Raw genomic sequence first — 27,894 nt, 5'->3', positions numbered from 1 at the left:
TATATATTTTAAGGGTATTTTTGTCATATTTTGAGGAAATTTGAATAATAGTAATAATAATTTAAAGGTGTTTCAGCTATTTCAGTTCAGATTTTTTGTTGCAAAGATTTGTCTTAAGAAAACCAAGGATTTTGAAGGACTTCTTAAATTGTTGGTCTTTAAGAAGGGTCTTACTAGATCATATTGGTGATGAGTTATATCATTAAATACATATCTTGTTCGTTTTACTCAGTTGCCCAATGGTTCAGCATTCTTTAGAATTTTTCTTAGCTCCAGAATTCTTGGTACCTTTTTTCGAAGATGAGTTTGTAAAGAGGGTCGTTTTGAGTAGCTCCTCTGCAGCTGAAAGGACGAAGTTAGAATAAAACGGCAAAGAAGAGTGTGCCTAAATTAAATATGTCAGCTTTTTTCTCATCAAATCCAAGAACATTATCAATTTGTTCTTTGTTTTTGGCTTCGTTGAGAAAGGTTATGATCTCTGGGGGCTGGTAATCGGGGTTACGAATTTTCCAGTTTTAAAATAATGTTGAGCTATTGTGATTTTCATTGGAATACTCTCTTGCTGTTCCGAGATCGGCAAGCTTTGTAAAATATTAACCAGTTGTGTCGTCACAGAATATGAAAACATTATCTGCTTTGATATCGTTGTGGGTGTAGTTGGAGTTGTTATGGAGATAATTGAGGGCCGATGTGACTTCTAAAAGTATTCTTTTGGCGAATGACAAGCAGAACTGTTTGTGCTAAGAAACTTTAGCTAATAGTTAATGGAGATTGCATTCGGCTAATTCCATTTCGATTGCACAGCAAAAGCTGTTAGGCTCGATTTCAATGTTCTCATATAGTTAGAAAGCCTTGAGGATATGAGGATGATCCATTTTTTATAGGACATTCCATTCATCTTTTAGCATTTCACACATACATTTTTAAACAAATTAATCACATTTGTGATTGTGAGAAATGATAGAGGAATTTTGATCCTAACCAATTTAATTAATTTGGTTAGTTTATTTTAATTTGGGATGTAGTTATAATTTTAAAGCACGATGAAGAACTTAATTGTTTTCATCATGCAGAGAATAAACATAAGAAGAATTAGTCCTGCCAATCATCTTACTTTTTTCAAAGGAAAAATGGAGAGATTTATTGGTGTTTTAGGAAGGGTATTCAATGTATGAATTTATATGATCGTAATTAAGATTTAAAGAATTTGGAATATCAGCGTATGATTAAGGAATGATAAACTCATGGCTATTATTAGAGAAATTAATGAAATTTTAATTAGAGAGAGAAGAATAATTGAAGTGAATGTAGTTATTGTTATTTGTAATAGAATTAATATTATTTGTAATATTTATTGAATTATTGTTGTTATTTTAGCTATTTTCAATAGTAGCGATGTTACTCACATCAGTAATCGTTTTATTATTTTTAGTAGCAGTAATATTTTTTTTATTCACATAACTACTTGAATTCTAAGATTTGCATTCGATATTCTAAATATAATTGTTATTTTTTTTCAATTAATTAAATTTCTGAATATCGCAGCTGGTTTTATGTCTCCCACAACTGAGTTGTTTGTCCTCCTCCTCCTGCTGATTATTTTTCTTAGATTTCTTGTACGGCTTTGAAACATCTCTTGTTTCAAATTGCTGCAATAAACTAATTGAAAATGAAGGATTTTAGTAGAGGAACGAGGGATAAACTCGTGAATCTTAGTTATTCCCATTATTGATTGTGTCTAAAACATTCAAATAAGACTCACTTGGAGACTATCTCTTAGATTTCTTTTTCATAAAAGCGGGATTTTTATGCGTAGCTAGAAGGGGAAAGAAAATGAAAAAAAGTTTTAGTTTTTGGTATGCGAAAAGCTCGCGCTGCTGAGAAAGAGTAGGGTGGTGGGTTTGAGTAGTTTAAATTACTCTTTTTTACAAAAGTTTTTTATGAAGGTGGAATCCTTTGTTGATTATTATGTTTTACAGATTTTTTTATTATATTAGTTTGACCTTTTCTTGTTTTTAAAAGATCATCAAACAAGCAAGCACTAATAAAAAAAAAACAAGTACAAAAAATTTCTTAAATTACTAATAGATAAATTGATATACCTGCTATTTATTTTATCAAGTAAAATGTTAGAAAACACTAAAAGAATGCAATTTCATTCAATAGCATATTTGCTTGGGTATATTTTTGCATTAATTATTAAAAATCTCTTTTTTAATTTGCATATTTATTATTCATCCTTCCTTCTGGATTCTACTCATTCTAGATAAACCCACTCATTTCTTTATTTTTTAAAACTTGCCTGAAAAAAGAAAAAAAGAAATATAGATAAATAGTTTTTTTGATTGATTGGTTGATTGATTGCTTTGTATAAAGTCGCAATTAGAAATTTGTAAAGTTAATATGAAGTGTCAAGTAATTTATTTGAATAGATATATAGATATTGCTTTTAATAACGACCTTAAATTAATTCACTTTAAAAAATACACAAATCATTAACTCTTAACTGTATTTAAATTTCTTTTGACTCCTTCTAGAGCTTATTTATTCCTTCTAATTATAAATATTAAATAAAATATATTTGTTCTTGTTATCTTTAAAAATTAAATATGATTTTGCATGAATTCTTACAACAGTGTAGATAAAAAAACTTGCTCATTTATTCTTTTGTTTATTTATTACTTGAATAAAAATTGCAAATTTAAATTACAAAATAGAGGATTTTAGAAATTTAGTTAGCAATGATAATAATAAAATAATGTGCATAGATAGAAGTCTACTCGTAATTAAAACTGTAATTGATTAGCATTCACGTTCTACTAAAAAATTTATTTACTGAAATGAATAAAATTCACTCAAAACAGCACCAATTTAAAACAAATATAAGAAATTAGTAATACATGCTAAACTAAATGTCAAATCATAACATTTACCTCTATAAAAATTACCCTAAAGCTAATAGTTTGAATGTTGCAAAAAATAATGATTAAGTTGGATATATGCAACAAGTAATGAGTAAAATGTTATTAAATTAATTTATACTGCTTATTTGAATTTTGTTCAAAATTAGTAAATTTGGTTATTGGTTAGTTTGTTGGGGGTAGGTAATTAAATTCATATATTCATTTGTTGAATAGTAAGTTCGAGAATTAGAAATTATGTTTTTGTTCAAAATAAAATAAATAATGTTTTTTTTACTATTGAGCAATAATCGAAGCAAAAAAAAAAAAATGTTTGGCTGCATCGTTAATAATGTTCCAATTATCATATAGACAATTAAATAAATAAAATAGCTTGTTAAAAAGTAATAGCTTCTATTAAATCTCACAAACAAACTCATTGATTTATTCATTTACACATATTTATTTATTTATCTATCTATCTATTAATTAATTAATTAATTGATTGATTGATTTAATTGGTGTATTTATTTATAAATTTCTTGAATAATTCAAATTCTTCTATCTTTATGTATTTATTTATCATCTTCTCTCCCCACTCTACTTCAATATTATACAAATATCTATACTGACTGACTGAAACAAAAACAGATAAGAAATAAAAAAATAAATCATCATTCTCAAAATAGCTTAGGCGTTTATAATTTTTCTGCTCATACTTTATAAATATTTTTTATTTTAGAAAATGAATGAATAGCCAGCATTTATTTATTTTTTTAAATTTTGATCTTTATCAAAAGCATTTAGTTAATATTTAACTTATTTGATCTCCATTTGCCTATTTTTATCTTGCTAAGCTTTTATTTAAAGAATTAAAAGTCATGATTTTGTTAATCTTAATTAATATCATCATCATCAACTAATAAATCAAAGTATCTACGCAATTCTTATAGCAAATTTTTTAATATTTTTATCTATCTCTATTTTTAAATATCCAAATTATAAAATGAATCGGATCATATATTAGTCAATTTCAATTCATCACATTTCTTTTTAAATTAAAGGACTTAATATTAACTAACCTGATTCAGTTCATAAGATCCATCTTATTTTTCACTTTGCACGTTAAAAATAATTTAAAATATCTGATTCTAAAAATAGTTCGAAATACCTAACAAGAATATAGAAAAGTGAGTTATGATCAAGTTAGGATTTTATTAGACACTAATACTGATAATTATTTTAGTGCTTTTTATAGTTTCAAAGGAAGACACTTTAGGTTAAATATTGTTTCTACTTTTGAAAACTAACTCGGTTATAATAAATTCTTCTCCTCGCCAGGTTATTCCTCTGCCTCATTAATTAGAATTGTTATAGCATCTACTAGCTACAAATTACTTATTCTTAATTACTTTTTATTTGTACCCTTGTTATTTAATTTGTTTGCTCTTTTCTTATCTATATATTTAGCTTGCTTAATTAATTAATTAATAAAATAACCTTTTTTTTTAATTAGCTTGCTAAGTAGGTAGGTAGCTAAATAATTTAAAAATCTCCTGTTCTAATTAATTAATCTACTATTAAGTCTAAATATTAATGTTTTATTTAATAAATTTATTAATCTACCCTTTGACTCATATTCAACTTAATTTTAAAACCTTCTTATTAATTTCTTATAATTTATTAGCATATTTATATAAAGTGCTTAATTTAAAAGGACCTTTCAGTTTGTAAAGATTTATAAATAAATAATTTTAATAGCCAAAACAATAAAAGAAAATTTATAATTCATGGATAGTTAATAAAAGTAAATCTAAATGGAACTGGAGAATGACAGCTTTTCTCAAACACAGACAATATCTGACAAATTTAATAGTTAAATAAAGCAATCTGTCTATTATATCAAAGCTTTGTAAAAACAAAAAGATTCAATTTAAAAATACTTCCAAGATCTGCTCAGCGATACTAGCTTGCTCACTTTAGAAACAAAAATAAATTTACAAATGTAACAAAAATGGTTCAACAAATTCTTTGATGGTTTTTGTTTAAATGACGATGATTAAATTCAACAACACATGAATCTCAAAGAAAACATCTTCAACTAGTACTCAAATTTTCTGAAAGACTTTAAATGCTCTTTTTATACAATTTTCATAAAAGATCTTAAATATTTACCTGATATTGAATATTTCTACGATTCTAACTCTAAAATTGAAACACAACATAATAATTAGGACTAAATCGCTTACGAATACGATAGTCTTAAATTTATTATTGCTATAAGTCATCTCGTTCTTTATATTTATTACTATTTTTTACACAAACATAAAATGATCTATCTGACTAACGAAATGTTTAATGCTCAGCCTAAATTAATTGATATTGCTTCCATTTCTCATATTGACTATATCATTTACTTCTACGAAAGTAATACGAATTTTTCATTTATAATCTATCAATCTCTTGTTCTTCTTTTTATAAATTTGATAGACAGATTGCTAATAAAAATATAAAACATAACATTCAAATAATTCAAATAAAATCTTTTATTTAGATTTTTTTAATTTTGCAATAAATTAGATTACAGCGAAAATGCTTTCTAGGAAGAAGGTGAGAGTCTCGAAGATAGCTTCAAACTAGAGATAGTCGACTATGACATGGAAATTGACCAGTTTGATAATTTTTTGGAAACAATTAAGCTAATTTCTGAAGTCGATGAAGATATAATTAAATTTATTCCTAAAATAGAAGATTTATATGGCTTTTTCTTAGCTAAGCAGCAGACCATTTAACTGTGGAAAGAAAACAACCGAAAGAAGTAACAGCTGGAAAACATGTTTTATGATGTTGTTGAAACTTCTATTTTAAGCATGTCAATACATAATAATAAATACATTGATAATAAAAACTTCAATTAGTTTTATTTACATCCTTATATTATTATAAATAATCTTGCTTTCAATCATTTTGTTTCACCCACAAGGATAGTGCAAGAAAATATGAAAGAAAACATTCCATTTTTTGACACCTTGTATTCTATTATTTTAGCTTAGTTCAGAAAGATATTCTTAAAAAATTGCTTTATTTCTAATGACTCTTCAAAGCAATCAAATAAAGATAAAACCTCAATCCAAGCTACAGAAGAAATTAAAATATCTCTAAAGCAAAGTAAAAAATCTACAAGCAAAGAGCCATAAACCCGCTAGCAGCGCATGGAACTATAAAAATGTCTGAATTTAATACAAGAAACAATTTTAGCAACTAAATCATCTGTGCACAGCTTTAGCAAGCTAGCAGAATAAATTTTCTTAAATATAACATGAAAAATTAACTTAAAAACAATAAAATAAATCTGTAAAACTAAAATAATTTATTTAACTCAACTAATAAATTAAACCTGCTTATTTTATAAAAACACTTCAGTAAATAAAATATGTAGATGCATGCATATTAACTTTTATCTCAAACATTTTTATTTTTTTACATTATACTGATTAAAATAACTTCATCAAAATAAATTTATTTTTATTTTAAGATTGATTAACTTTGCAAAATTTCAAAAATATTTCTTTTTTGTAGGACTCTCATGGCTGATTGGGAGATCTTTAAACAGTCCGCTTTGTGTTTTTTTATGATTTGGACAAAGAGAGCAAGTTGCTTTATTAATTGCTATTTATTCTTTCAGTGGAAGATTTTCAGGAGCAAATTCTTTATTTAAAGATTTAACTTGGCTTACTAGCAATATAGAAGACTATTGCAAAGGAGGAGCTCCTACTTAAGATTTTTCTAGCACAACTTAGTTTTTTATGCTGTTGAATTGAGGAAATTTCTTTTGAAGTTCTTCCAAAATATGCTTTTAATCTGAACATTATTAAGTTGCTACATTTGAGTTTTCACATTATCCTTATTTACTATCGCTCTATTAAACTGTTATTTGCTATGAGACAGAAGGCTAAACTCTTGAAATAGAAGGAGGACGATTCTTTAAAGTAGGAAAACGATTCAAAACCTCTTCAGGGACATTGTCTTAATTGTACCTTGACATCTTATAATTAGTTTTATTGATCTAAATGCTATTGTTTTTTGATAAAATCAAATAAATTTATAGTTATTATTAATATTATCAATAATAAGCTTAATCAAATGAAATACCACACTTTTATCAATAAAAATTAATTGCTTAAATATTTATTACTTTAAATTAAAAACCAGTAATAAACAAACAAACAAACAAATTCAAAGTACAAAATTTCTTAACGACTATAAAATTGTAAAATTTTAATAAAATTAATATATGTAATACATATTTTATATTTGATTTATATTGTTTTTTTAAAGAAAAATAGGTTTAAAATGATTTTATATTTTATTGTTAGCTCTTATATAAAATTTAAAAGTATATTTCCAATAATTATATTTATTCTATTCTTGCTTATTATTGTTTTGTTTTTAATATTTATTAATCTTTATTCAAATAAATCAAAGACAATGTAAGAATTTCAGTATAAATTGCAGTAGAAATTAGTCTTAGTTTTTATTTGGAAGCTCATTTCAACTGAAAGATTTGAATCCTAATCAATATTAAATATTTTTTACATTCATTTTTATTTTGAAATGATAACTAAGAAAAGACAAGCTTATTCCAACTTTTTATAACTTTGTTAAAATAGTTTATTCTATTTCTTATTTATCACTTATTTATTTATCACCATAAGAAATTTATTTTAAATACAACTAATCTTTTTGATTTAAGACACTTGATTTTTATTTACAATTTTTATGATTTATTCATTTAGTTTTCACTTTTATTATAAATTTAGCATAAATTGCTTAAGAAAATTAAATAGAATAAATATTTAAATTAATAAAAAAGAATAATTCAAATCAAAAATTATAAAATAGATGAAAAGATTTTTACTAAAGATCAAGTGATAACTTTAAAACTTTAGTGTAATTTGGTAAAGCAGGACCTAAGCTTAATTCATCGTTTAAACTAATTTAAGAAAGGCAAAGCGGCTCGAGTGGGCGAGTCGGAGGGTCTTAGCATTAGCAATATTAAAGGGGGTTCGAATCCTATACCACCCCCTTGGAAAAATTCAATGAAAATACGAATGTTGTACCCAGCTAGTGGAATTTCAATACCAGGATTATAAATATATGTAGATTTAGGCTATATATTTATTTATTTATTTTATATGACTTTTATTAAAATTATGTTACCTTTATATTGTTATTAAATGAAATTTTTGAATTTTTCACTTTATTTAATATATGTTTTTTTTTTTTCTTTTATTTTATAAGAATTAAAATGGTTTGTTGGTATTACAAGGTTTTTCTGTATTTTTATTGAGATAAATATCTTAGGTTTATATAATGTATAGTGGAAATAGTACTCTTTTATTTAAGATATCTCCTTCTCTCTCTCAAAAAGAAAAAGAAACCAGAGAAACTTAAAAATAGCTGATTAAAAATCATAAATTTATTCTTTTACTTTTTCTAAAAGTTTAATTAAATTTTTACTTACTTTTGATTAAATTTCTGATGATTAAAGTAATTAGAAATGTTCTGATCGATCAGAATAATTTAATTTTTATTATACATATTAATTTTTTTGTGACTATTTTATTTAATTAAAGAAAATATTTCAAAGATAATTAATTAATCATATTAAGTATTAAGGTAATTCAAATTTGATAAACAGCAAAAAATGAGCACTAAAAATATTAAAAAAAATAAAGTAACAAAGCTGAAAAATAATTTTGATAAATTAGAAGATGTAATAAATATACTATTTTTATTTTTTATGAAAATTTATAATTTTATAAATAAAGTTAATCAATTCTTCATCTTCTCTTCAAAATCATACTTCTCTCTTAATCAGTCTAAGGTAAGTAAATCAATATTTATCCAAACTTTTATATCATAAAAATGTATTATTTATTTATTTTACTGTTAATATTTTTTCCTTATTTTTAAAAGATATTTAAAGATTTCAGATTTAGATGCTTCATAGTTGGCTTCTGTTTTAGCAAATTGCCTTAATTTGTCAACTTTAAAACTAGAACTTCCGTAAAAATAGTTTATTGCTTAAATTAATTTAATTGCAAATATAATTTAAAGAATTTACTCTTATTCAAATATTTTAAATTGTTAATTTTTTATAACTCTAGCATTTCTTTGTATTTATTTTGAAAGTTATTTTAAAATTTTAAAAATATTAAAATCAATCAAGGGGTAATTAAATAGGGCAAAATGGTGTATCTGACTTAGGTTTATCTTTAACAAAATGCACCAATTTATAAAATTTGGTAGTTAAACTTAAGTAGAAAATTTAATTTTATTTAAATTATGTTAATGAAGGATTAAAGATATCTAATTTGATATGTTAAATAAATAAATATCAGTTTCTTTGTTTTTTTTGATATTTATTTAGGATATTTCTATTTATTTTTAATAATAAGCAAAATATATTATTGTTTCATTTATATATAAAGCTAGAATCCAATTGGTTCAAAAGGCATAGAAGGATTTATGTCTGCACTCGCATAATGCAGTAATCTCTCAACTTTAGAACTTTATCTAGCGTAAATTTAATGCTCTGTTTTAAACACATTTATTAAAAGATAGATAGCAACAAAAAAATATAAATAAAATAGTCAAAATATTAATAAAATCTTTCTAATTAGTTTATTACTTAATTAATTAATTAATTGATTAAAAAAAATATCTTTTTAAATTAATTATCATCTCATCTATCTCATTTGATTTAATTTATTTGTATCATTTTTAAAATATTTTTATATTATTTATTGAATTTAAAGTGAGAATCAAATCAATGGCCAAGATTCTTAATTTTTAGGTTCTTGTTTGGCTAATTTCTAGAATCTTTAAAGTTTAAAGCTTAATTTAAAGTAAAATTATCATTTTATTAAGATCATTTTTTCTTCATTTAGTTTACTGTTTGTTAGTAAAAAATATTTTTCTTTCTAAATTAAATGCATTTTATTGTTTCTTATTTTCTAAAAAAATATATTATTTTTTATCAAAAGCGCAAACTAAATTGGCAATGAGGGTGCTTTGAATTTAGGATTAGGTTTAACAAAGTGCATCTAACTCTTAAATTTAGACCTTAAACTTAAGTATTTATTTATTTTTGTTTATATTTTTATTATTTGAATTAAAATTAGCTTATATTTTCATTATTATTTTACCAATAAAAAGTAAAATATAGATAGATAGCTATTTATTTAATATCACTTACTTACTTTCTTTTTTATAAGATTATCATATTTTCATACTAATATAAGCATCATTACTTTTCCTTTTGTCTAATTTATTCATTCATTCATTGACTTATTTTTGATTTTTTTGATCTAAAATATTAATAGATATAATAAAATTGATGATTAAGGATTAATAGATTTAAGTAACTCTTTAACGAACTGTTCTAAATTAACAAAACTTACAATTGAACTTAAGTAAATAATTTAAATAATATATTAATTATTAAATTCATAAACCTTAAATATTTTAAATGTGTATTTAAAAAGTTTTACTATCTTTAAAAAATAAAATCAAAATTAATTTTTATCCTTTAAAAATAATAATAAATAAATAAATTAGTAAGTAAGTAAGTAAGTAAGGTATATTAAAAAATTCTTAAATAATCTTAAAACATTTAAAAAGCAATCAATGCAAAAATAAAAATAGAAATAGAAATACTAAAAAACAACAATAAACAGACAGATCTATAAAGTTTTTTTATTTATTTATTATTTCTATATTAATTTTTCTTTTTTAGCTTCTATAAATAAATCAATTTATTATAAAAAGTCAAAACTATATTGGAAATAAAGGTTAATCTTGTTTAGGTTCAGCTTTAGCACACTGCAAAAACCTTACTAACATTAAACTTAACTTTTTGTAATTTTTTCATATTTTTCTTTTTATTAGTGATCCAAATATTATTTAGATTAATTAATTAATTGGTTTTTTGTTAAAAATCTATTAGTCTCTTCTTTATTGTGCCTGATTGATTATTAACATTTATTTCATATTAATAATGTTTATTTTTTAGTTCAATTTAATTACTTAAAATATTTTGATGGATATTTACAATCTGAAACTTTTTAATTAAATTTTTAATATATTAAAAGCTTGAATTAAATAGGAGGTGATTGGTTATCTGAATTAGGTTCTGGTTTAGCTAAATGTGTTAACCTATCAAATTTATAAATTAATGTTTCGTAAAATAATTGATTTTTATTTGCTTCAATTATTTAATTTAAAGTTTAATAAATCTCTCTAAAAAGAAAGCAATATTATTATTTAATTTTTTTTCTCACCAAATTTATCTGATTTCTTTTTCTGTATGAAATCTTAACAGTAGAAATTCATTAGAAAACAACGAGGGTATTTCTTCATTTATGACTTCTTTAATGGGATGTTCCAATCTATCGACTTTACATATTGAGCTTGCGTAAAAATTCATTAATTAGTTTTTGTCTATATTTTAGAGGGCTTGCTTTTAGCTCTAGCATTTGATAAATTTGTTTTGATTGGTGAATATTTGATTAACTTTTTAAATGAAAATAATTTTTTTTCAATTCTTTAATTATTATAAATGCTAGCAATTTATTTATTTAGATAGTTAGTTAGTTAGGTAATTCTAATTTATTAATTAATTAAAAGGTTCTGCTCCTTTGACGAGTTGCAATTTCACAAAAAGCTTTATAAAATAAAGAAATTAGTGTAATATTAAATGTGGTGTTGATCTTTTTTCTAAAATTTCTTTATATTTAAATTTAATGGAAAGAAATAAAATTTAGTACCAATTCTGTTTTTGTGTGTATTACAAAAATAATATTTTTTATTTAATTTCATAAAACATATTAACTTCATTAGCAAAAAACTCTTTTTATTTTTATGAACAATCTTAAATATTCTATTTAATATTTATTTATTAAATTATTTAGATAAAAATAAATAAAGATATTTTTTTTAGTATTAAATTAAAAAGTTTAAATTTTTTTCAAAAAATAAAATTAATTTTCAAATAATTAATTAAGAAAATGAAAAAAAAAAAAACTATCGATTGTTTTATTAAGGTAGGTCTAACTGGAAATTTTAAATTAATTTAATTATAGAAAATAATTTTAATTTTTTTTTTAATTTGATAAAAATTTTTAAAATATGTAAAATGTGCCCCTCCTAGTAAAACATTTGGATAACTAATTATTTATATGTTAGATTTCTTTTGAATGCTGTATAATAATTGTTTTGATTGTAAAAAATTGTTGGGGTGTTCAATATCTAAAAAATCAGAAGCAAGAACATATCAAAAAATAGTTGATCAAAACTTACAAATATTTTAAAATCCTATTAAAAATAGTTTGTAGCTCTTTTATAGAGTGAAAAATCACCAAATCAACCTCTAAATTTTTATTTATTCTTTATTTGTGTTGAAAAATTCAACACCATGGTTGAAAAACCTTGGTAGAATTTAGATAGTGCTTTTTATTGAAATTTGATTCATTTATTTTTCGTTAAATTGAGAGTACAAAATATTATATAATCAAACATATTATTTTCAATTTGTCAAATATTTAATATTTATTCATCCTTATTCATCACTTGTCTATCAGTAGAAATTTATATCATAGACAACTAATCTTTTTGATTTAAGACAGTTACTTTTTACTTTCAATTTTGATAATTCATTGATTTAGTTATAACTTTTATATAATTTTAAATCAAAATAAATTACTAAAAAAAAGCCTATCTATAAAAAAAAAGTAAAATAAATCAAATAAATAGCTAATAAAAAAGTTAGAAGAACAATATTGTTTTAAATTCATTTTTATAAACAGAAATATAATAATCCAAAACAAAAAATTGTTTTTACCCTAGTTTAAGTTTCAAATTTGAGAGATTCGTGCAATTTGCTAAATTAAAACATAAGCTTGATGCTCCAATTTCACCAATTTCGTTTCCGCTTTTTAAATATTGAAGAAAAAATATTCAATTAATAAGTTATTTAGAAAGAGAAAATGAAGAAAAACTTTGAAATTATAAGAAATGAATTAAAATAAATATAATAAAAGCAAATGTCGCTGAAAATAAAAATGAATAAAATTAAGAAAGATTGAAAATGAAATAAAAACTACAACAAAAAGTAAGTAAAAGATAAAGAAAAATTAATAAACAAATTAAAAGAATTTAATAGCTTTAAATTCATTTTTATAAATAAAAATATCATAATCCCAAACTAATAATCTATTTTTACCCAAGATTAAGTGTCAAATTTGAGAGATGAGTGCAATTTACTAAAGCAGAACTTAAACCTGATGCACCAATTGCACCGATTTTATTGGAACTTTTTAAATATATATTTAATATGTTATTTAGTAGGAAAAAATAAATGAAGAAAAACGACGTAATAGTAAGAAATGAATTAATAAATAATTTATAAACAAAAATTTTGAAAATAAAAAAATTAGTAAAAATTAAGAAAGACACAAAAAGAAAAAAAAACTACAAATAAATCTAATAAAAATTAATAAATAAATAAATTAAAATAGCTTAATTATTTTAAATTCAATTTTATAGATAAAAATATCATAAATTAAAAGAAATAAACTAACTGTTTTTACAGAAGATCAATATTCAAATTTGAGAGATTAATGCAATTTGCTAAACCAGCACCTAAGCCTGATGCACCGATTGCACCAATTTTATTTCCACTTATTAATAATGCAACTTATAAGTTATTTAGTAGGAAAAAATAAAGGAAAATATGGAATAACAAGAAATAAATTAATAAATATAAAAATAAATGAGTAAAATTAAGAAAGATAGAAGAAAGAAGAAAAAAAACTTCTGCAAAAAAAATAAGAAAAAAGATAAATAAATAAATACTCAAATTAAAAGGGCTTTATTTTTTTTAAATTAATTTTTATAAATAAAAATAACACAACCCAAAACAAAGAAACTGTTTTTACCCAAGATGAAGTGTGAAATTTGAGAGATTAGTGCAATTTGCTAAAGCAGACCCTAAGTCTGATGCACCAATTGCAGTAATTTAACTGTAACTTTAAATATTTAAGGAAAAAATAAATAAAAAATATGTAATAATAAGAAATAAATTAATATATAAATAAACTAAATAAAAGCAAATATTGAAAACAAAAAAATTAGTGAAATTAATTAAGAAAGATAGAAGAAAAAAAACACCAAAAATATAATAAAAAAGAAAGAAAGAAAAAGTATATTTAACAAAAAGCTAATACACAAACTAAATCAGCTTTATTGCTTTCAATTAATTTTTATAAGTAAAAATATCACAATCCAAAACAAACAAATAAACTGTTTTACCCAAGAATAAGTGCTAAGTTTGAGAGATTAGTATAATTTGCTAAAGCAGGACCTAAGCGTGATACACCTTAATCCCCAATTTTACTGTAACTTTAAATATTGAAGGAAAAGAATATAATTAATAAGTTATTTAGAAGGGAAAAATGAAGAAAAAATATGAAGTAATAAGAAATAAATAAATAATAAAAGCCAATTTAGAAAATAAAAAGATGAGTGAAATTAACAAAAATAGAAGAAGAAAAAAAAACACAAGTACAATAAGAAAAAAAAAGATAAATAAATCTTACAAAAGGCTGATATGAAAAATGAATGTAAGAGAGAGCCAAATAGCTTTAAATGCAATTTTATAAATAAAAATATCTCAACCCAAGACAATTAAACTGTTTTTATCAAGTAAAAGTGTCAGAAGGAAAAAATGTATAAAAAATGAATAATGAATTTAAAAAAATAGTGAAAATAAAATTAAAATAATTAAAAAGACATTTTTTTATTAAATAAATTGAAAAAATAAATATGGATGATAAATTATATTAGAAAAATAATATTTTAAATAAACTGAAAGTTAAATATATAGAAAGTATTAGTAATAATATTTATAAATCAAATATACTTCAGATTAAGATCGATAATCTAATTTGATTTGTCAGAAGACTTTATAAACTTTTTATGTTAGTAAAAATAAATTTAAAGTATATTGTAAAAAAATAAATAATTACTTCTTCTAATCCATAGAAATATTTTATCTCTTATATCATTTATTTATTTTCAAAATTATTCAATGGCAATTTATGTAAATTTAATTAATTAATAAGAAGTGGAAAAAGAACAAATAAATTACATGAATTTATAAATTTGAATTTAATAATAGGAATAACAAAAAAGCTAGTGTATTATAGTGTAGTTTAGCATTTCATTATTAAATCTTAATATTTCTATTTAAAATGTATATTTAAAAATATAGTAGTAAATAGAGATTCGATATAAAAGATAATTAAAATGCGAACTCACTTGAATAAAATAAATTTTTGAAGTATTTATGAGTATTTTTGTAATTAATTAATTAGATTTATTTAAATATTTTTTAAAATCTTCAATTAATTTTTGAATTCTATTATAAAATTATTTATTTATTTTTACTTAAATTATATTCAAACACATTAGCCATTCAAAAAAATAGTGATCTCAATTCACTAGATTTTTGAATGGCATTTGGCTATTTAATTATATTAAGTTATCATCTTTTTTAATATAAATTCATTTTCTCATTTCTGATTATTTTTAAATCCTTTAGTTTAACTCAAAAAATTAATTTTTAGATTTTTAATCCATGTTCATCATTAATTAAGAATAATATTAAAATAATTAATTTAAAATATTTCTTGATAAGTAAAGCTAATGGAAAATAATATGCTGATTTATAAGATTTAATTTTTAGATTTATTATTTTTGAAGATGTTAAAGGAGACATCAAAATAATTTAATATCATTCATTTATTTTTTATATAAATATTTATATCTTTAATTTATTTAAAATAAACTAATATTTTTTTTATTAATAAATAAATAAATACAAATATTACAAAAACAAACTTACTTTTTACTGATTTTTTGTCTTAATAAAAATAAATTTTCAACATTTTACAACCTGGTGTTAAACGACTTGTTTTAAAGTATGAAAATTTAGATAAAATACATACAAATAATAATATTTTACTAATTTAATAATATCTAATCTAAATTAATGAGGGTTAGTTAACTAATAGTATGTAAATAAATGATGAAATAAATATTTATATTAGTTTGTTTATTTTCATTATATATTTTGGGAAAGTAAATAAAAATAGTATTTTAAATATAATATAATTCTATAAAATATATATTAATCAATGTAAATATAAATAGCAAATTGATAAATTAGATCGATTGATTTAAAAAATATCAAAGCATAATCTATTAATTGATAAGGCTGATTAAAAATACTCGCAATTTTAAATTAAAGAGTATTTCTTTAAAATAGAACTAGCAATTAATATAAATATAAATAGGTACATGATTAATTAGATGTAAAAAATTAATAAGGTAGATCAAAAATACTCAGAGAGAGTAAGTAGGATTATAATTTTTGGATTTAAATGGTTATTATAAAATTAATCTTTATTTATCTGTCTATCTATTCTTATTATAGTGTTTATTTATTTATTTTTAAGTATGAATTAAATATTCTATTTTTTAAATATCTATTTTTTTAGCAATTAATTAAATTATTGAATTTTTTTTATTTTTAAAAATTAATTTGAGAAGATATTTCTAAATTTAATATTTGATTATTCAAAATTTATTTTAAAATTGTATTTAGTTAATTATTAATTAATATTTATTTTTTCATTGAGTTGAGTGACTTATTTGTTTGTTTGTTTATTTATTTATTATTTTTAATTAAAATTTTGTTTTTTTTTCATTTTTAGATCATATTATTAACAATTTCTTCAACTAGCTCCTCAAAAACTAAATCAGCAAGTTCCATGACTACTTCTGCTTTTTCGTCTTCATATAATTACCACTTGTATTCGTTTTCAAAAATCTAAAAAAAAAAATGATTTGTTTTTTAGATAATATTTAATTTAAAGTAATTTATTTACCTCTGTCAATAGCATTTTAGATAGTCTCTCTTCTCTTACTTGAGCTAGGTATTCGTTTTGGGGAGTTAAATTTTCTAGAAGTACACTTAGAGGTGGAGGATTTCCTTTTTCGTCTTCTAATGGGATGTATTTTTGCACCTCATCTTCGTTAACAAGACCACATAAGTAAGAGCCCCATTCCAGAACTCTTGCTTTTGATTTTTCTAAGATGAAATTTAAGTTTTTGGATGTGGCTTTTCCTAAGATGAGATTTTTCTCAGACTTAGTCCATGAGTAAGGAGGTCCACCCAAAGTATAATAAGGTCTGAAAATATTTAAAGCTTCATTAAATGTATCGAAAATGGCTTTGTTGTGAATGTGCTCGAATTCCTTAATAATCTGTTCTTTCTCTGTTTCTCCATTTCCCTAAAAAGTTAATTTTTCAAAAATTAATTAATTACAATTAATTGAAATAATTTTTACAATAATATTTTGTTCAAATTCAATGAAGAGCTCTTCACTGAGTACGAAGGGAAGTGTGTTATAGTCATCCATATTATTGTTATTTCCTTCGTCAGAGCAAGAGCTATCAACAAATGAATCATAACCATGAATCAGCTTTAGACGCTTAGAGGGAGCAAAACCAAATGGAGTGTTCAAGTTGTCTAGGAAATCATCCATATATCTCTCTTTAAATTTTATATTAATTTATTAGATTCAATAGCTTTAAATATTTTTTTTACCTGTAACATAACTGAAAAGTCTATCAATGTAATCAGTTATTATTTTTAAATTAGTGGGTATACCAAAGCTATCACTTTTATCTTAAGCAAATAACTTTTAAAGTTGTTCCTGTATTCTAGAATCTATTTAATTAAATGTTCTCCATCTATCTTGCATTTCTGCTAACATTTCATTGCGTTCCTATTATTATTTTATTTTTAGCATTAATTTTATATTCTAAAAAGTTATTCTTTAAGATGAACGAACTTAAGGATTAAAACAAATTATTTTTTTACATTTTTTTAATTTATTTAAATTCTCTATTTTAATTCAATTTATTTTTTTTAAGCAGTAAAAATTTTATTTAAATTAAAGTTGAAATAAATTTAATTAAAAGAAAAAAAATTTTTAATGTTTATTGAATAAAATTGAAGGAATTGAGAGAAGAAAAAGAAATGTAGTTTTTTTTGTTAGTTTAAAAAATCCTTTCAATAACCAAGTGCAATAATAGCAGTAAATATAAATTAAAGTTATCTCTTTCTTTATTTTTTTTTAAGTAATATTTTAGTTAATTAAATCTGAAATTACCATGAACTCTGCTGTTGGGGAATAAAATTGTTGTAAGGCAGTATGCTTTTCACTGTCTTCATTGAATCTGAGCTCATCCATTTCATCACCTTCGCTGTTGGACTCTTTTACTGAGCTAGTTGCATCTCTTGGTGATTTTTTAGAAGGTGAGCCTTTAGTTTGATCTTCTGAAGATATTTAGTCTTCTTTTAATGCAGCTCCTGCTGATTAAAATTGGTGGTGCTCTTTTGAAGTATCAGAAAGAGGAGAGAAAGGGAATGAAGCATCTTCGAATCTGGGAGAGGTTTTCAAACATTTAGCACTTTGGCTTCCATCCCTTTTAGGGAATACAATTTTTTCGTTAATTAAACGATCGAAATTTTATTACTAATGTCCTAATGACTCATTAGAGCTACTGAGAGTAGGTATTTTTAAATTTTAAGACTCGCCATTTGTGTTATTATGGGAACTTTCAAGATCATTATAATCAAGAACCAATTTAACTCCTTAACCAGGCAAAACTTCTTTATGAGAAGAAGGAGATTTCTTATGAGGAGTTTCTCCTTGAGACTCGGTTTATTTTGCTTAGCTTGGAGAAACATCTTTGTAATGCAATTTTTTATCTTTATCAACAGCTCCTTCAGTGCTAACGTACTCATCATCTTCATTATTGTTATCATCCTCTTCGTTATCATCATTATCACCATCTGCATATCTCTTATTGTATTTTTTAGAGATTTAGCTCTTTTTAGATTTTTTATCTTGTGCTGACTTAGATTCTTCGTTTTCTCCTTCAGCTTTTTCTTTAACTTCAAATTTATCAATGATTTTAATATTATTCTTGCTTGTTGGTGTAGCAACTTCCTTTAAGAAACACTTCAAAGCTTAGCAACTAGAAAGATTATCACTGTAGGTGTCAGAATCTGATCTATTTGAAGCACCTTCTTACTCAAACTTCCTCCTGAAAAGATGTTCCTCCTCAGAAGCAAAGCTGCTTCTGGAGTCGAATTTTGTTGGATTGCTTTTGAATCTTTAAGCTAATTGGATGTCTCTCTATGTTTTTTTGATGCTCTCCATAGCCTTTAGCAATCCTCTCTCCAGAGCTTTACGAGTTTAATGAATTTCTTCCTTCTCCTTCTTGACCCAAGTCTCAAGTTCAATCTTCTTATTGTCATAAGTTCTAGGAGAGACGTGGTTCTCACTAAGCATTTAGTTCATTGCATGCATCTGTAATAATTAATATTAAAATTATTAATAAATCAATTTAAATTACAAAAAATAAAAATTAATTTATTTTTGTTTGACATTAATTGTCGACTAAATTAAAAAACATTTATTTTAATTCATTTATTGAAAATATTTTTTTATAAGAAAAATTACCTATGATTTGTGTCTCATTTCCAAAGCTTATTCTCTTAGTTTTAGAATTTCATCTATGTTGTCTTCGCTCATGATTTGTTTTAGCTTTTTTTCAGTAAATTCTTTAAAAGAATCTTTGTCAAAAATAGAACTGGTGCTATTGTTGTTTATTTTATCATTATTATTAGAATGAGGGTGTCCTTAGGAAGATTCGAAGTATTCATTTTTCATTTCTTACTATAGCTCCTTGTTAATATTTCTAGAAGATCCTTTACGACTACTACCCTTTGAGCTAAGATTCTTAGAATTAATTTTATCTTTTTTTTCCTAGATTTATTCTTGCAACAAAAGAGCATATGTATAGAGCTTATTTAATTCTTCTTCTTTAGGAGAAACTGCTTCTAAACTTTTATTCTCATCACTTTATACTGACAATGTATTTCTTAACCCAAGTCTTTAATCTTTTGGTGAGTGGAATTGCTTTAAAATAATTTAAACAATGTTAAAGCAATATTGATATTTCTTTTTTAATTACTTTAGATCTTCTCATTTAATTAAATGATCTTTCTGACTGAGCTTCAGAATTAAAAGAGTGAGATTTTTCTCTTTTACCTGAGTTATTCTTTGATCCTGCTGATGGTCTTTCAACACTTTTGGTCAAATTTAAAGGAGTTTTTGTTTGGTAGTCATCAGTAATGCTAAAAATTATAAAAATTAAATTAAAAATATATCAAATTATTTATTTATCTATTTTTTACTTGATATTCAAATTGTTGTTTGCGTTGGGAGTATCAACTTATTAGTTTTTGTTCTCCTCTTAATTTTTATATGAATTACTTTCGTTATTATTATTGACTGTTGTCTTTTTTTAGTTTTCAGAAATTACCTGATTTTATTTCTTTTATTCTTCTTCTTCAATTACTTAGATATCAATTTATAACTAATTGCTATTTTTAATGTTTTTTTTTGTTTACTCTTGCTAAGGGTTTTATATTGCTTACTATTATGGTGATTATTGTAGTTGTTATTCTTGTTGTTATTATTATTATTATTATTATTATACTTATTATAGTTATTATATTTATTGCTGTTGTTATACATCCTATTCTAGCTATTATTGATCTTCTTCCTCTTGTTGTTATTATAAATAGTGAGTATTCTCTTCTTCAAATTAATCATGATAATTTAGGTCCTTTTCTTTTGAAAGATACATTACAGAAAAAATTAAATTATATAAAAAAGTAATTTTTAAATAAATTAAGCAACTAAATAAATAAAGATTAAAGAACAAAATAAAGTACATTCCATAGGGTCGTATTATGGTTGAGGGAAGTTTCTAAATACAGCTTCTATTTGCTCAATAGAGAAATTTTGGCTATCATCTTCATTGTCGTCTATGCAGAGTAGCAATCTGTCCCTATTGAGTGGAGTGAGTTCTTAAAGAATCTAAATAATTAAGTCTCTTTAGTTAGGAGCATTAGATGATGTCAAAGCGTTTATTTTCTACTGAACAGTATTCCAGTTTTCTAAATCTTCCTCAGACATCACATTCATTAAATATTCAAATTATTATTAAGCTTAAAATTAATCGAATTCTTCTTAATCCATATTCTCATAATCTTCCTCCGTGTTAATTGGTTAAATTTATCCTTTCTTTTCAGACTTGCTTTAGTTCAAATATTTACCACCTTTATTTAAATATAATAAAATTTTTAAATTAGTTAGTAAATTAATTTAAACATTTCTAAAAAATATTCAAAAAATCTTAAATTGATATTTATAAACCTAAATTTAAGATTTAAAATCAAGCATTTTAAATGAATAGAAATAATTTAAATTAAAAATTTTATATTTTAAATTATAACTGTTTAATTTAATGATTTAAATTATTTGAAAGATCTTAAAATTTTTGTTTTAGTTTTTTGTTCATATTGAAATAATTATCAAAAATGAATGATATAATCAAATTTTATATTTTATTTAATGATAAAAATTCCTTCCAAAATTTAAAAGCAAATAAATAAATTTTTTATTTTAAAAATATAAATTGGGATTTAGTTTTAAAAATAAAAATGAAGATTTTATTTCTTTCTTTCTTTGTTTGTTTAGTTTTTAATTTCATTTGAAAAATTACCTGATTCGCTTTGGTCTTGATTTTGGAGTTGAGTTTAAGAATTTAAGATAGTGTCTATTTTTTAGAATTAAGCTTCATCGTTGCTGATGACTGAACTTTTTATTGTTGAAATGTGTACAAACTTTTCGTTATTCTCTTGATCTCCTTGGAAATCAAATTATTCATCTTCGTCTTCTGCGAGGTTATCGTGTTACAAAAGGTCTTCCTTTTCTTGTTTCATAAACCATTATTTATTCAAAGTGTCTTCCTTAGCTTAATATTGCTTATTTTAATTTTCTGCTTGCTAATTTTAATTAAGGTTTTTTATATTATCAGGTTGAGCAATTTGTTTAACTTAGACTGGTGGTTATTCGATCTAGTTGCTAATAGATTGAGGCTACTTTTAAGCTTCTAAACTTTAAGCTTTCACTTTGATTGATCTACCTGATTGAGGAGAATGTTGTTGCTGTTGTTGTACCTGATCTGGGTAGTTATTTATTTGATTCTGTAACTCTTATTATTATTGTTGTTATTGCATCATCATCATGTATTTATTATATTCTTCCTCATTGACTTCCTCAACATACTCTTCGTCTTGGTATTCTTCTTCCATCATTTAGTTAGGATCACGGAAGTTGCCATTTTCGTCGACCTCTCCGTTTTCTAGAATCTCTAAATAGTATGTAAGAATCTTACGAGTGAAAAAGCCTCTCCATATTTTTTAGATATAAGTAGCAGCATTGTTGAAGATTTCTGTAGCAAGCATTTCTAGTTATTACTCATTCATCTCAGGTTCCTCAAAGTCTTGATTCTGTTCATCTTCATACATTTATTATTACTAGTTGCTTTTCTATTTTTGTATCATCTAATTATGCTACTCTAACTCATCTTCTGGAACGTTAAAGCTTAATTCAGTCTGTTAATTATTAAGAGTAAACATATTGTCATGCTAATTCTCATTTTCATTAACTTTCAAGCTGTCATATTCTTTAGTGGTTTCATTTCTTTAATATTATTGCTAAACCAACGAGGAGACTTGTTATTGTTAAAATTGCTAACTCTAAGAGTTTTCTTAAGGCAATCCATCAGATAATCTTTTTTATTAAGAATTTTAGTGATAGCTATCATCTTAATCAAATTATTTATGCTACATTTCAAGTTGTTTATAAAAAGCTTCATTTGATTTAAGCAAGTTGTTTTCAAGCATCTAATCAGGCTTAATATCACTATCCTTAATAATAACAGAACCGCTAGATTACTCTTATTAATTAATTTACTTTCCAGTTATAGATTCTGCAAATCCCTTTTAAGGAGAATCGACATACTGATCAATTATATTATCATTTCTCTATTAAGTTAATCTGCTATTTTCAGCTAAGTATTAAAAATAACATGTTAATTTTTCATATATAAGACAAATTAATAAATAAATGAATTACTTTAATTTAACTCAGTTTAATTGTTGCCAAATGGATCAATCATCATTCCAATAGCTTAGTCATAAGGAAGATTAGCTCCACCATTTACCTATTAATCAAATTAAAATTGCATATGAGGCTAATGAACTTAATGCAAGTGATTATTTTCATATTCTTTTCTAGATGATTCAAAATCTTCGCTTTCAATTTTCTCCTCTATTTCTCCATTCATCAGCAATTATTTATTTGTTTCTATAAAAATAATTTAATTAATATTTTAATAAATGTGACTGTTAAAGTATTAAAAAATTAATTACTTGTTAAATTATTGTTTGTAGTAGAGTCATTCTTGCTTGTATTTAATTTTATTTAGTTGTATCTCTTAGCCAAGTCATCGTATTTTTATTTAAGAATCACTTTAGAAGTCTAAGTTAAATCAGAGCCATTAATTTCGTTAACAGTATGGATATCGCTTTCTTATTATTAGCTTAATTTTTGTTTCTTTTTCTTTTTTCCACTGCTATCTGAAGTCTTCTTTTGTTTCTTCTTTCCAGATTTAGAAGGAGTTTTCTTCTTCTTATTCTTTTTTAAAATACATAATCAAATAAATAAATCGATTATGTGAATGAATAATTCTTATTTTTATAAGATGAAATTTTAAAGTTATTTGAAAAATAAAGACTTTGTTTTATTGCTTCTTAAAAAAAAAACAAAATATTTAAAGTATTTTTTAACTTATTTTTACACAATAAATTCATTACAAAATCTTTATTTTTTAAATTATTGCCGTTTTTTTTAGCAATATTGTTGAAATTAATTTCATAAATGTTTATTTTTAATTTACCAAGATTTTGGAAGCAGTTGCTGAAGGCTAAGTATTGAGATTTTTTTATGATGATGCTCCTGTTCTGTAGAAAGAAGGATTTTTTTGATTGTTTAATGATTATGAAAACTATTGAGGAGAATTGAAGTAGTGCTCATCTTGTCCGGTAATGAGCTGCTTAAACTCTTCGTAGAGAGCGCTGTAGTCATCTTCCTCAGGTGTTGACTAATCTTGATAAGTGTATGGGTTTTATTAGGACATCTAAGTAGAATATTGCTAAGCAAACAATGCTTATTGTAAAGGATTGTTGATGTATTATTGTGGAATGTATAAATTTTTGTTAAAAGGTTAGTTATTGTTATGATTATAAATAGATTATTCTTCAGTTTTAATTTATCTCGATTTGAGATTGGAATCTGATTCATTGTTGTGAGTGTTAAGCTCGGTTTTCAGTTAATATTACTAAAATTCTTAGGTCTTTGTTGAAGGTGATTGGAACTTAGAATTCATCTATATATTTTAAGAACTAGATTGTCTGTTAAGACTTGCCTAATGCTACTAATTCATCAAAGAATTTTATTGCAATTAAAGCTAAAGTTGATTTTATTAATTTTTGTGCTTGGATTGGCTAGATCTTTTAGCCTTCTTCATTCTCTTAAAGATACTTTTAATACTTTCTTCTAAACTAAGCTTCTTATCCCTTTTATGCTACTCTTCAATTAACTTTTGCTACTTCTTAAGATACTCTTCTTTTTCAATTTTTTATTTTTTAATTTACATGTAGTTTTGAACTTCAACTGATTTCAGACATATTTATTCTTTTCTTTACACTTTTTTTACAAATTAAAAAAATATTTCCTTGCTCTAATTATTATTTTTGTAATAATTTACATTGTAAATATTATTGATAAAGTGAGAAGTCCTCTTCCTATTGACTTTCTTTCATTTTCTTTTAATTCACTAATTATTTTAAATGTAAAATTAATATCAAGCACTAAAAATTTATAAAACAATTTTAAAATAAAATAAATTGATTAATTTTTTCACTTTTTATCTAAAAATAAGAAAAATATTTTGATTACTTTAAACAAGTCTTTGAATCTCTTCTTCTGTTAAATTATCTAGACCTATTTGCTTTCTCCTTTATGAGTCATCGTATCTATTAAAACGATATTTTGAGTAAAATTTTGCACCAATTAAATAAAAAGTAATTTACTTAATATTATCAGACTAACTTCTTTATTCTTGATTTCTGTATTGAATAAGAACCTAAATTGCATAATTACGAAGCTTTTCTTAATTAATACCCCAGGGAAGTCTCCTGCTTAAGTCATTTGAACTCATTTTATTTCTAGAGAATCTGGAAGCATTTGTCATTCTAATGTTTTAATTCTTAGCAAGCATTTGTGATTATTTTTATTTTTTGAGTTCATCTTCACATTTTTTTTCTTCTAATTTTCTTTGTTTTTCTTGCAAAGCTTTTTTAATGTTTTCGTCTACCAATTATTTAATCTTTTCCATTCTTTCCTTCTTCTTTTCTTCTTGATGCTCAGTGTTTTCCTTGACACTGCTTTATTCTTTAAAAGCCTCAGAATCTCTACGTTTTGAAAGTTGGCTGTTTGTGTTTCTCTTCTTCAAATTAGACAAGGATCCATTTCCAACTGTTTATGATAGCTATTTGGATTTTTAATGCTTAGGTGAATCAATAGGAGAGTGGCTACTTCTTTATGTATTCTTAGAGGATTATCCTCCTCCCTTTTAGCTATTTTAAAGCTAATTCAGCTTTTAAACTGATTAAGAATTTTATAATTAGATATTCTATTCATTATTGTGATAATCCTATGATTAAAGCTAAGAATTTAGATATTAACCTTATCCTTATTAGCTCTTTTGAAGAGTGGAGTTTTAATCTTAAGAATGAGAGTTAAAATTTCCTTATTTGACTTTCTTCTTTGTTAATCCCTTTTTATTATTAGGAGAGTGAGAGTTTTCTGTACTTTTCTTTCTAATTGCATTAAGCTAATATTCATTCTAATCAGAAATGTCTTTTTCCTATTTCCTCTTATTCTCATCACTAAAATTATTTTTTTTAAATTTTATTAATACATTTCTTTTTAATTTTAATTAAAATTAGAAGCTAAAAACAAACCAACTTTATTTTGTTAAATATGAAACTAAATAATAATTATTCCATTTAATAAATCACTTCTTAATCATTAAATTTATTTTATTTAATTTTCTATCGGCATTGAAGAAAATCAGTGATTCTTAAATAATTTTTGATAATTATCAATTACAATTCTTTGTTGAAATACTTACTTCTTTCTCAACATTAAATTTATTTTTTTAAGATTCTTCTTTATCTTTAGATTTCTATTCAAAGTAGCTTTGAGTAATTTTTTTAAGAATAATTTTTTAACTAATTTTTGAATCTATTTTGATTTGCTTCCTTTTTGAATTAATTGATTTTTTATTCAAAATTTTCTTAATTATTCCTTAATATTTTTACTTTTGAAATATCATTTTAATAAATATTATTTATTTCATTGTTCTGGTAATTTTCAATAGAAATAGGCTTGCTTGGTTGCTTGGTTTATAAATTTTTTTATGTGTGAAAACAAATTGGTTTAAATTTTAAATAATTTGAATGGCAAACAGCCTGGAAGTAAGATATATTTATTTTATATTAAGAACTGAGTTGAATAATTTTTAAATAATATCTAATATAATTTTGAAAACTGAACGAACATAGCTAATTAACTCAAAATAATAATTTATGTTTTAATATATTTATTTTAGTTTTAAATGGTAATTTTCAGGTTTATTTCAAATTTTAAAACGAAATAAATTACTTCATAGATTTCTTGGTGAGTATTATTTTCTTTTTTGTACTCTTCTTGCTGTGGGAAAGGGTTTGGGAATGAGTATTTAAAGTATGCTTTGGAGTGTTTTAGATTTGATTTATATTTTTTAAGTGCTAACTATTTGAAGCTGAAAGTGGCTTGGTTGAACTATTTAGTTAAGAGGATGTCTATGCATGCCCATTCTTTTGCTTATTGGAAGAAGGACTAGCGAATTCTTTTAAATTGTTAGAATTTATGTTGTTTTCATTATTTCTAAAATTTGTCTAACTATTTTAGTTAGTATCATTCTAATACAAACCTGCCTAGTGCTAATATCTTTGAGTTGTTTGGTAGGCGGATTCAGCTTACTATGTATTCATTCTAGATTTTCTTATCGTGCTGGAAGGAGTGCTATCTACTATATAAATCTTTTGTGAAAATGACTAAAATTAGTTGCCTTCATCCAAAAGAGATGTTGCCATTTAATTTTTCACTGATCCAGCATAATATTTGTTCTAATTCTAGCGGTTTATTCTCTTTTCTGCAGTCTCTATAACAAGTGGAAATTTCTCTAAATTTTATTTTTCAAAATTAAAATGAGTTTAGCCATACTTTATGAAGTGCTTGCTTTGGGTATAAGCACCATTTGTTTAATTTTATTTTAGTTTTGGAAAATTTTATATTTTTAAGCAATAAGATATTGCAAACTTAACTAGTCAATTAATTAATTAATTTATTTTTACTAATATTAGTGGAATGTCTGTTGTCAAACACGTTATCATTCATATTATAATCTATTCTACGACCTATAATGCTGTTGCTGCTCTCAACTTTTTTACTATCACCTACTGAATTCGTTTTCAACCTTTTTAATTGATAATATATTTCATTTAGCTCCAATTTTAAATGCTCTTCTTGCAAAATTTATCATTCGGAGTTAAGATTTTTAAAAACTACAAAGCATTTTTCAAATTTTAAAATGCGAACCTAATTTTCAAAAGCAGCAATCGAGCAATTTAAAAGAATAGTATATCAATTTAATGAAGATTTATTTACCTTGGTGATTCGTTGGGTCTTGCTACATTAAAATAGGAAGACAACATTTAACTCTAAGTACCTCCTACTGTGTTCATTAATATACCTAACTAACTACTCCT

At 23.4% G+C, this 27,894-nt stretch overlaps 7 protein-coding genes across 7 annotated transcripts; 2 read left to right on the top strand and 5 right to left on the bottom strand. All coding sequences in view use genetic code 6, as the record gives it.

The window, feature by feature from the left end:
• Positions 1 to 86: 86 nt before the first annotated feature.
• TTHERM_01026430 (Serine/Threonine kinase domain protein) lies at positions 87 to 2,105 on the bottom strand (the record flags this gene model as incomplete). The annotated part of the gene is made up of 1 exon (XM_001030742.2): positions 87 to 2,105. The coding sequence occupies exon 1, from the start codon at positions 2,025 to 2,027 to the stop codon at positions 87 to 89; it is 1,941 nt and encodes a 646-aa protein (XP_001030742.2). The 5' UTR covers positions 2,028 to 2,105.
• Positions 2,106 to 4,515: 2,410 nt separating this feature from the next.
• TTHERM_01026420 (transmembrane protein, putative) lies at positions 4,516 to 7,082 on the top strand. Its single transcript, XM_001030741.3, has 2 exons — positions 4,516 to 5,327; positions 5,481 to 7,082. The coding sequence occupies exons 1-2, from the start codon at positions 4,691 to 4,693 to the stop codon at positions 6,221 to 6,223; spliced, it is 1,380 nt and encodes a 459-aa protein (XP_001030741.2). The 5' UTR covers positions 4,516 to 4,690; the 3' UTR covers positions 6,224 to 7,082.
• Positions 6,457 to 6,945, bottom strand: TTHERM_01026410 (hypothetical protein; the record flags this gene model as incomplete). Its single annotated transcript, XM_001030740.1, has 1 exon — positions 6,457 to 6,945. One exon carries the CDS (start codon positions 6,943 to 6,945, stop codon positions 6,457 to 6,459), a length of 489 nt encoding a protein of 162 aa, XP_001030740.1.
• Positions 7,083 to 7,881: 799 nt separating the features above from the next.
• Positions 7,882 to 8,501, bottom strand: TTHERM_001026419 (hypothetical protein; the record flags this gene model as incomplete). Its single annotated transcript, XM_012795975.1, has 3 exons — positions 7,882 to 8,070; positions 8,121 to 8,186; positions 8,421 to 8,501. 3 exons carry the CDS (start codon positions 8,499 to 8,501, stop codon positions 7,882 to 7,884), a joined length of 336 nt encoding a protein of 111 aa, XP_012651429.1.
• Positions 8,502 to 8,607: 106 nt separating this feature from the next.
• Positions 8,608 to 11,673, top strand: TTHERM_01026400 (hypothetical protein; the record flags this gene model as incomplete). Its single annotated transcript, XM_001030739.3, has 12 exons — positions 8,608 to 8,676; positions 8,732 to 8,787; positions 8,880 to 8,969; positions 9,133 to 9,222; positions 9,395 to 9,484; positions 9,722 to 9,811; positions 9,950 to 10,039; positions 10,289 to 10,378; positions 10,734 to 10,823; positions 11,057 to 11,146; positions 11,287 to 11,379; positions 11,592 to 11,673. The coding sequence occupies 12 exons, from the start codon at positions 8,608 to 8,610 to the stop codon at positions 11,671 to 11,673; spliced, it is 1,020 nt and encodes a 339-aa protein (XP_001030739.3).
• An 867-nt stretch (positions 11,674 to 12,540) lies between these two features.
• TTHERM_001026363 (transmembrane protein, putative) lies at positions 12,541 to 15,187 on the bottom strand (the record flags this gene model as incomplete). The annotated part of the gene is made up of 8 exons (XM_012795974.1): positions 12,541 to 12,634; positions 12,805 to 12,894; positions 13,186 to 13,275; positions 13,553 to 14,363; positions 14,561 to 14,653; positions 14,755 to 14,828; positions 14,884 to 14,933; positions 14,990 to 15,187. The coding sequence occupies 8 exons, from the start codon at positions 15,185 to 15,187 to the stop codon at positions 12,541 to 12,543; spliced, it is 1,500 nt and encodes a 499-aa protein (XP_012651428.1).
• A 1,541-nt stretch (positions 15,188 to 16,728) lies between these two features.
• On the bottom strand, positions 16,729 to 27,870 carry TTHERM_001026361 (IQ calmodulin-binding motif protein; the record flags this gene model as incomplete). The annotated part of the gene is made up of 19 exons (XM_012795973.1): positions 16,729 to 16,854; positions 16,913 to 17,317; positions 17,375 to 17,580; positions 17,635 to 17,815; positions 18,203 to 19,408; positions 19,562 to 20,020; positions 20,076 to 20,238; positions 20,299 to 20,737; positions 20,842 to 21,228; positions 21,675 to 23,027; positions 23,093 to 23,323; positions 23,389 to 23,653; positions 23,916 to 24,724; positions 24,786 to 24,854; positions 24,977 to 25,053; positions 25,111 to 25,968; positions 26,747 to 27,308; positions 27,481 to 27,602; positions 27,794 to 27,870. 19 exons carry the CDS (start codon positions 27,868 to 27,870, stop codon positions 16,729 to 16,731), a joined length of 7,995 nt encoding a protein of 2,664 aa, XP_012651427.1.
• Between the last annotated feature and the right edge of the window lie 24 nt (positions 27,871 to 27,894).

This window comes from Tetrahymena thermophila (genome assembly GCF_000189635.1).
Source record: "Tetrahymena thermophila SB210 genomic scaffold scf_8254779, whole genome shotgun sequence".
NCBI lineage: Eukaryota > Ciliophora > Oligohymenophorea > Hymenostomatida > Tetrahymenidae > Tetrahymena > Tetrahymena thermophila.
This window is presented reverse-complemented; position numbering and strand designations above follow the sequence as displayed.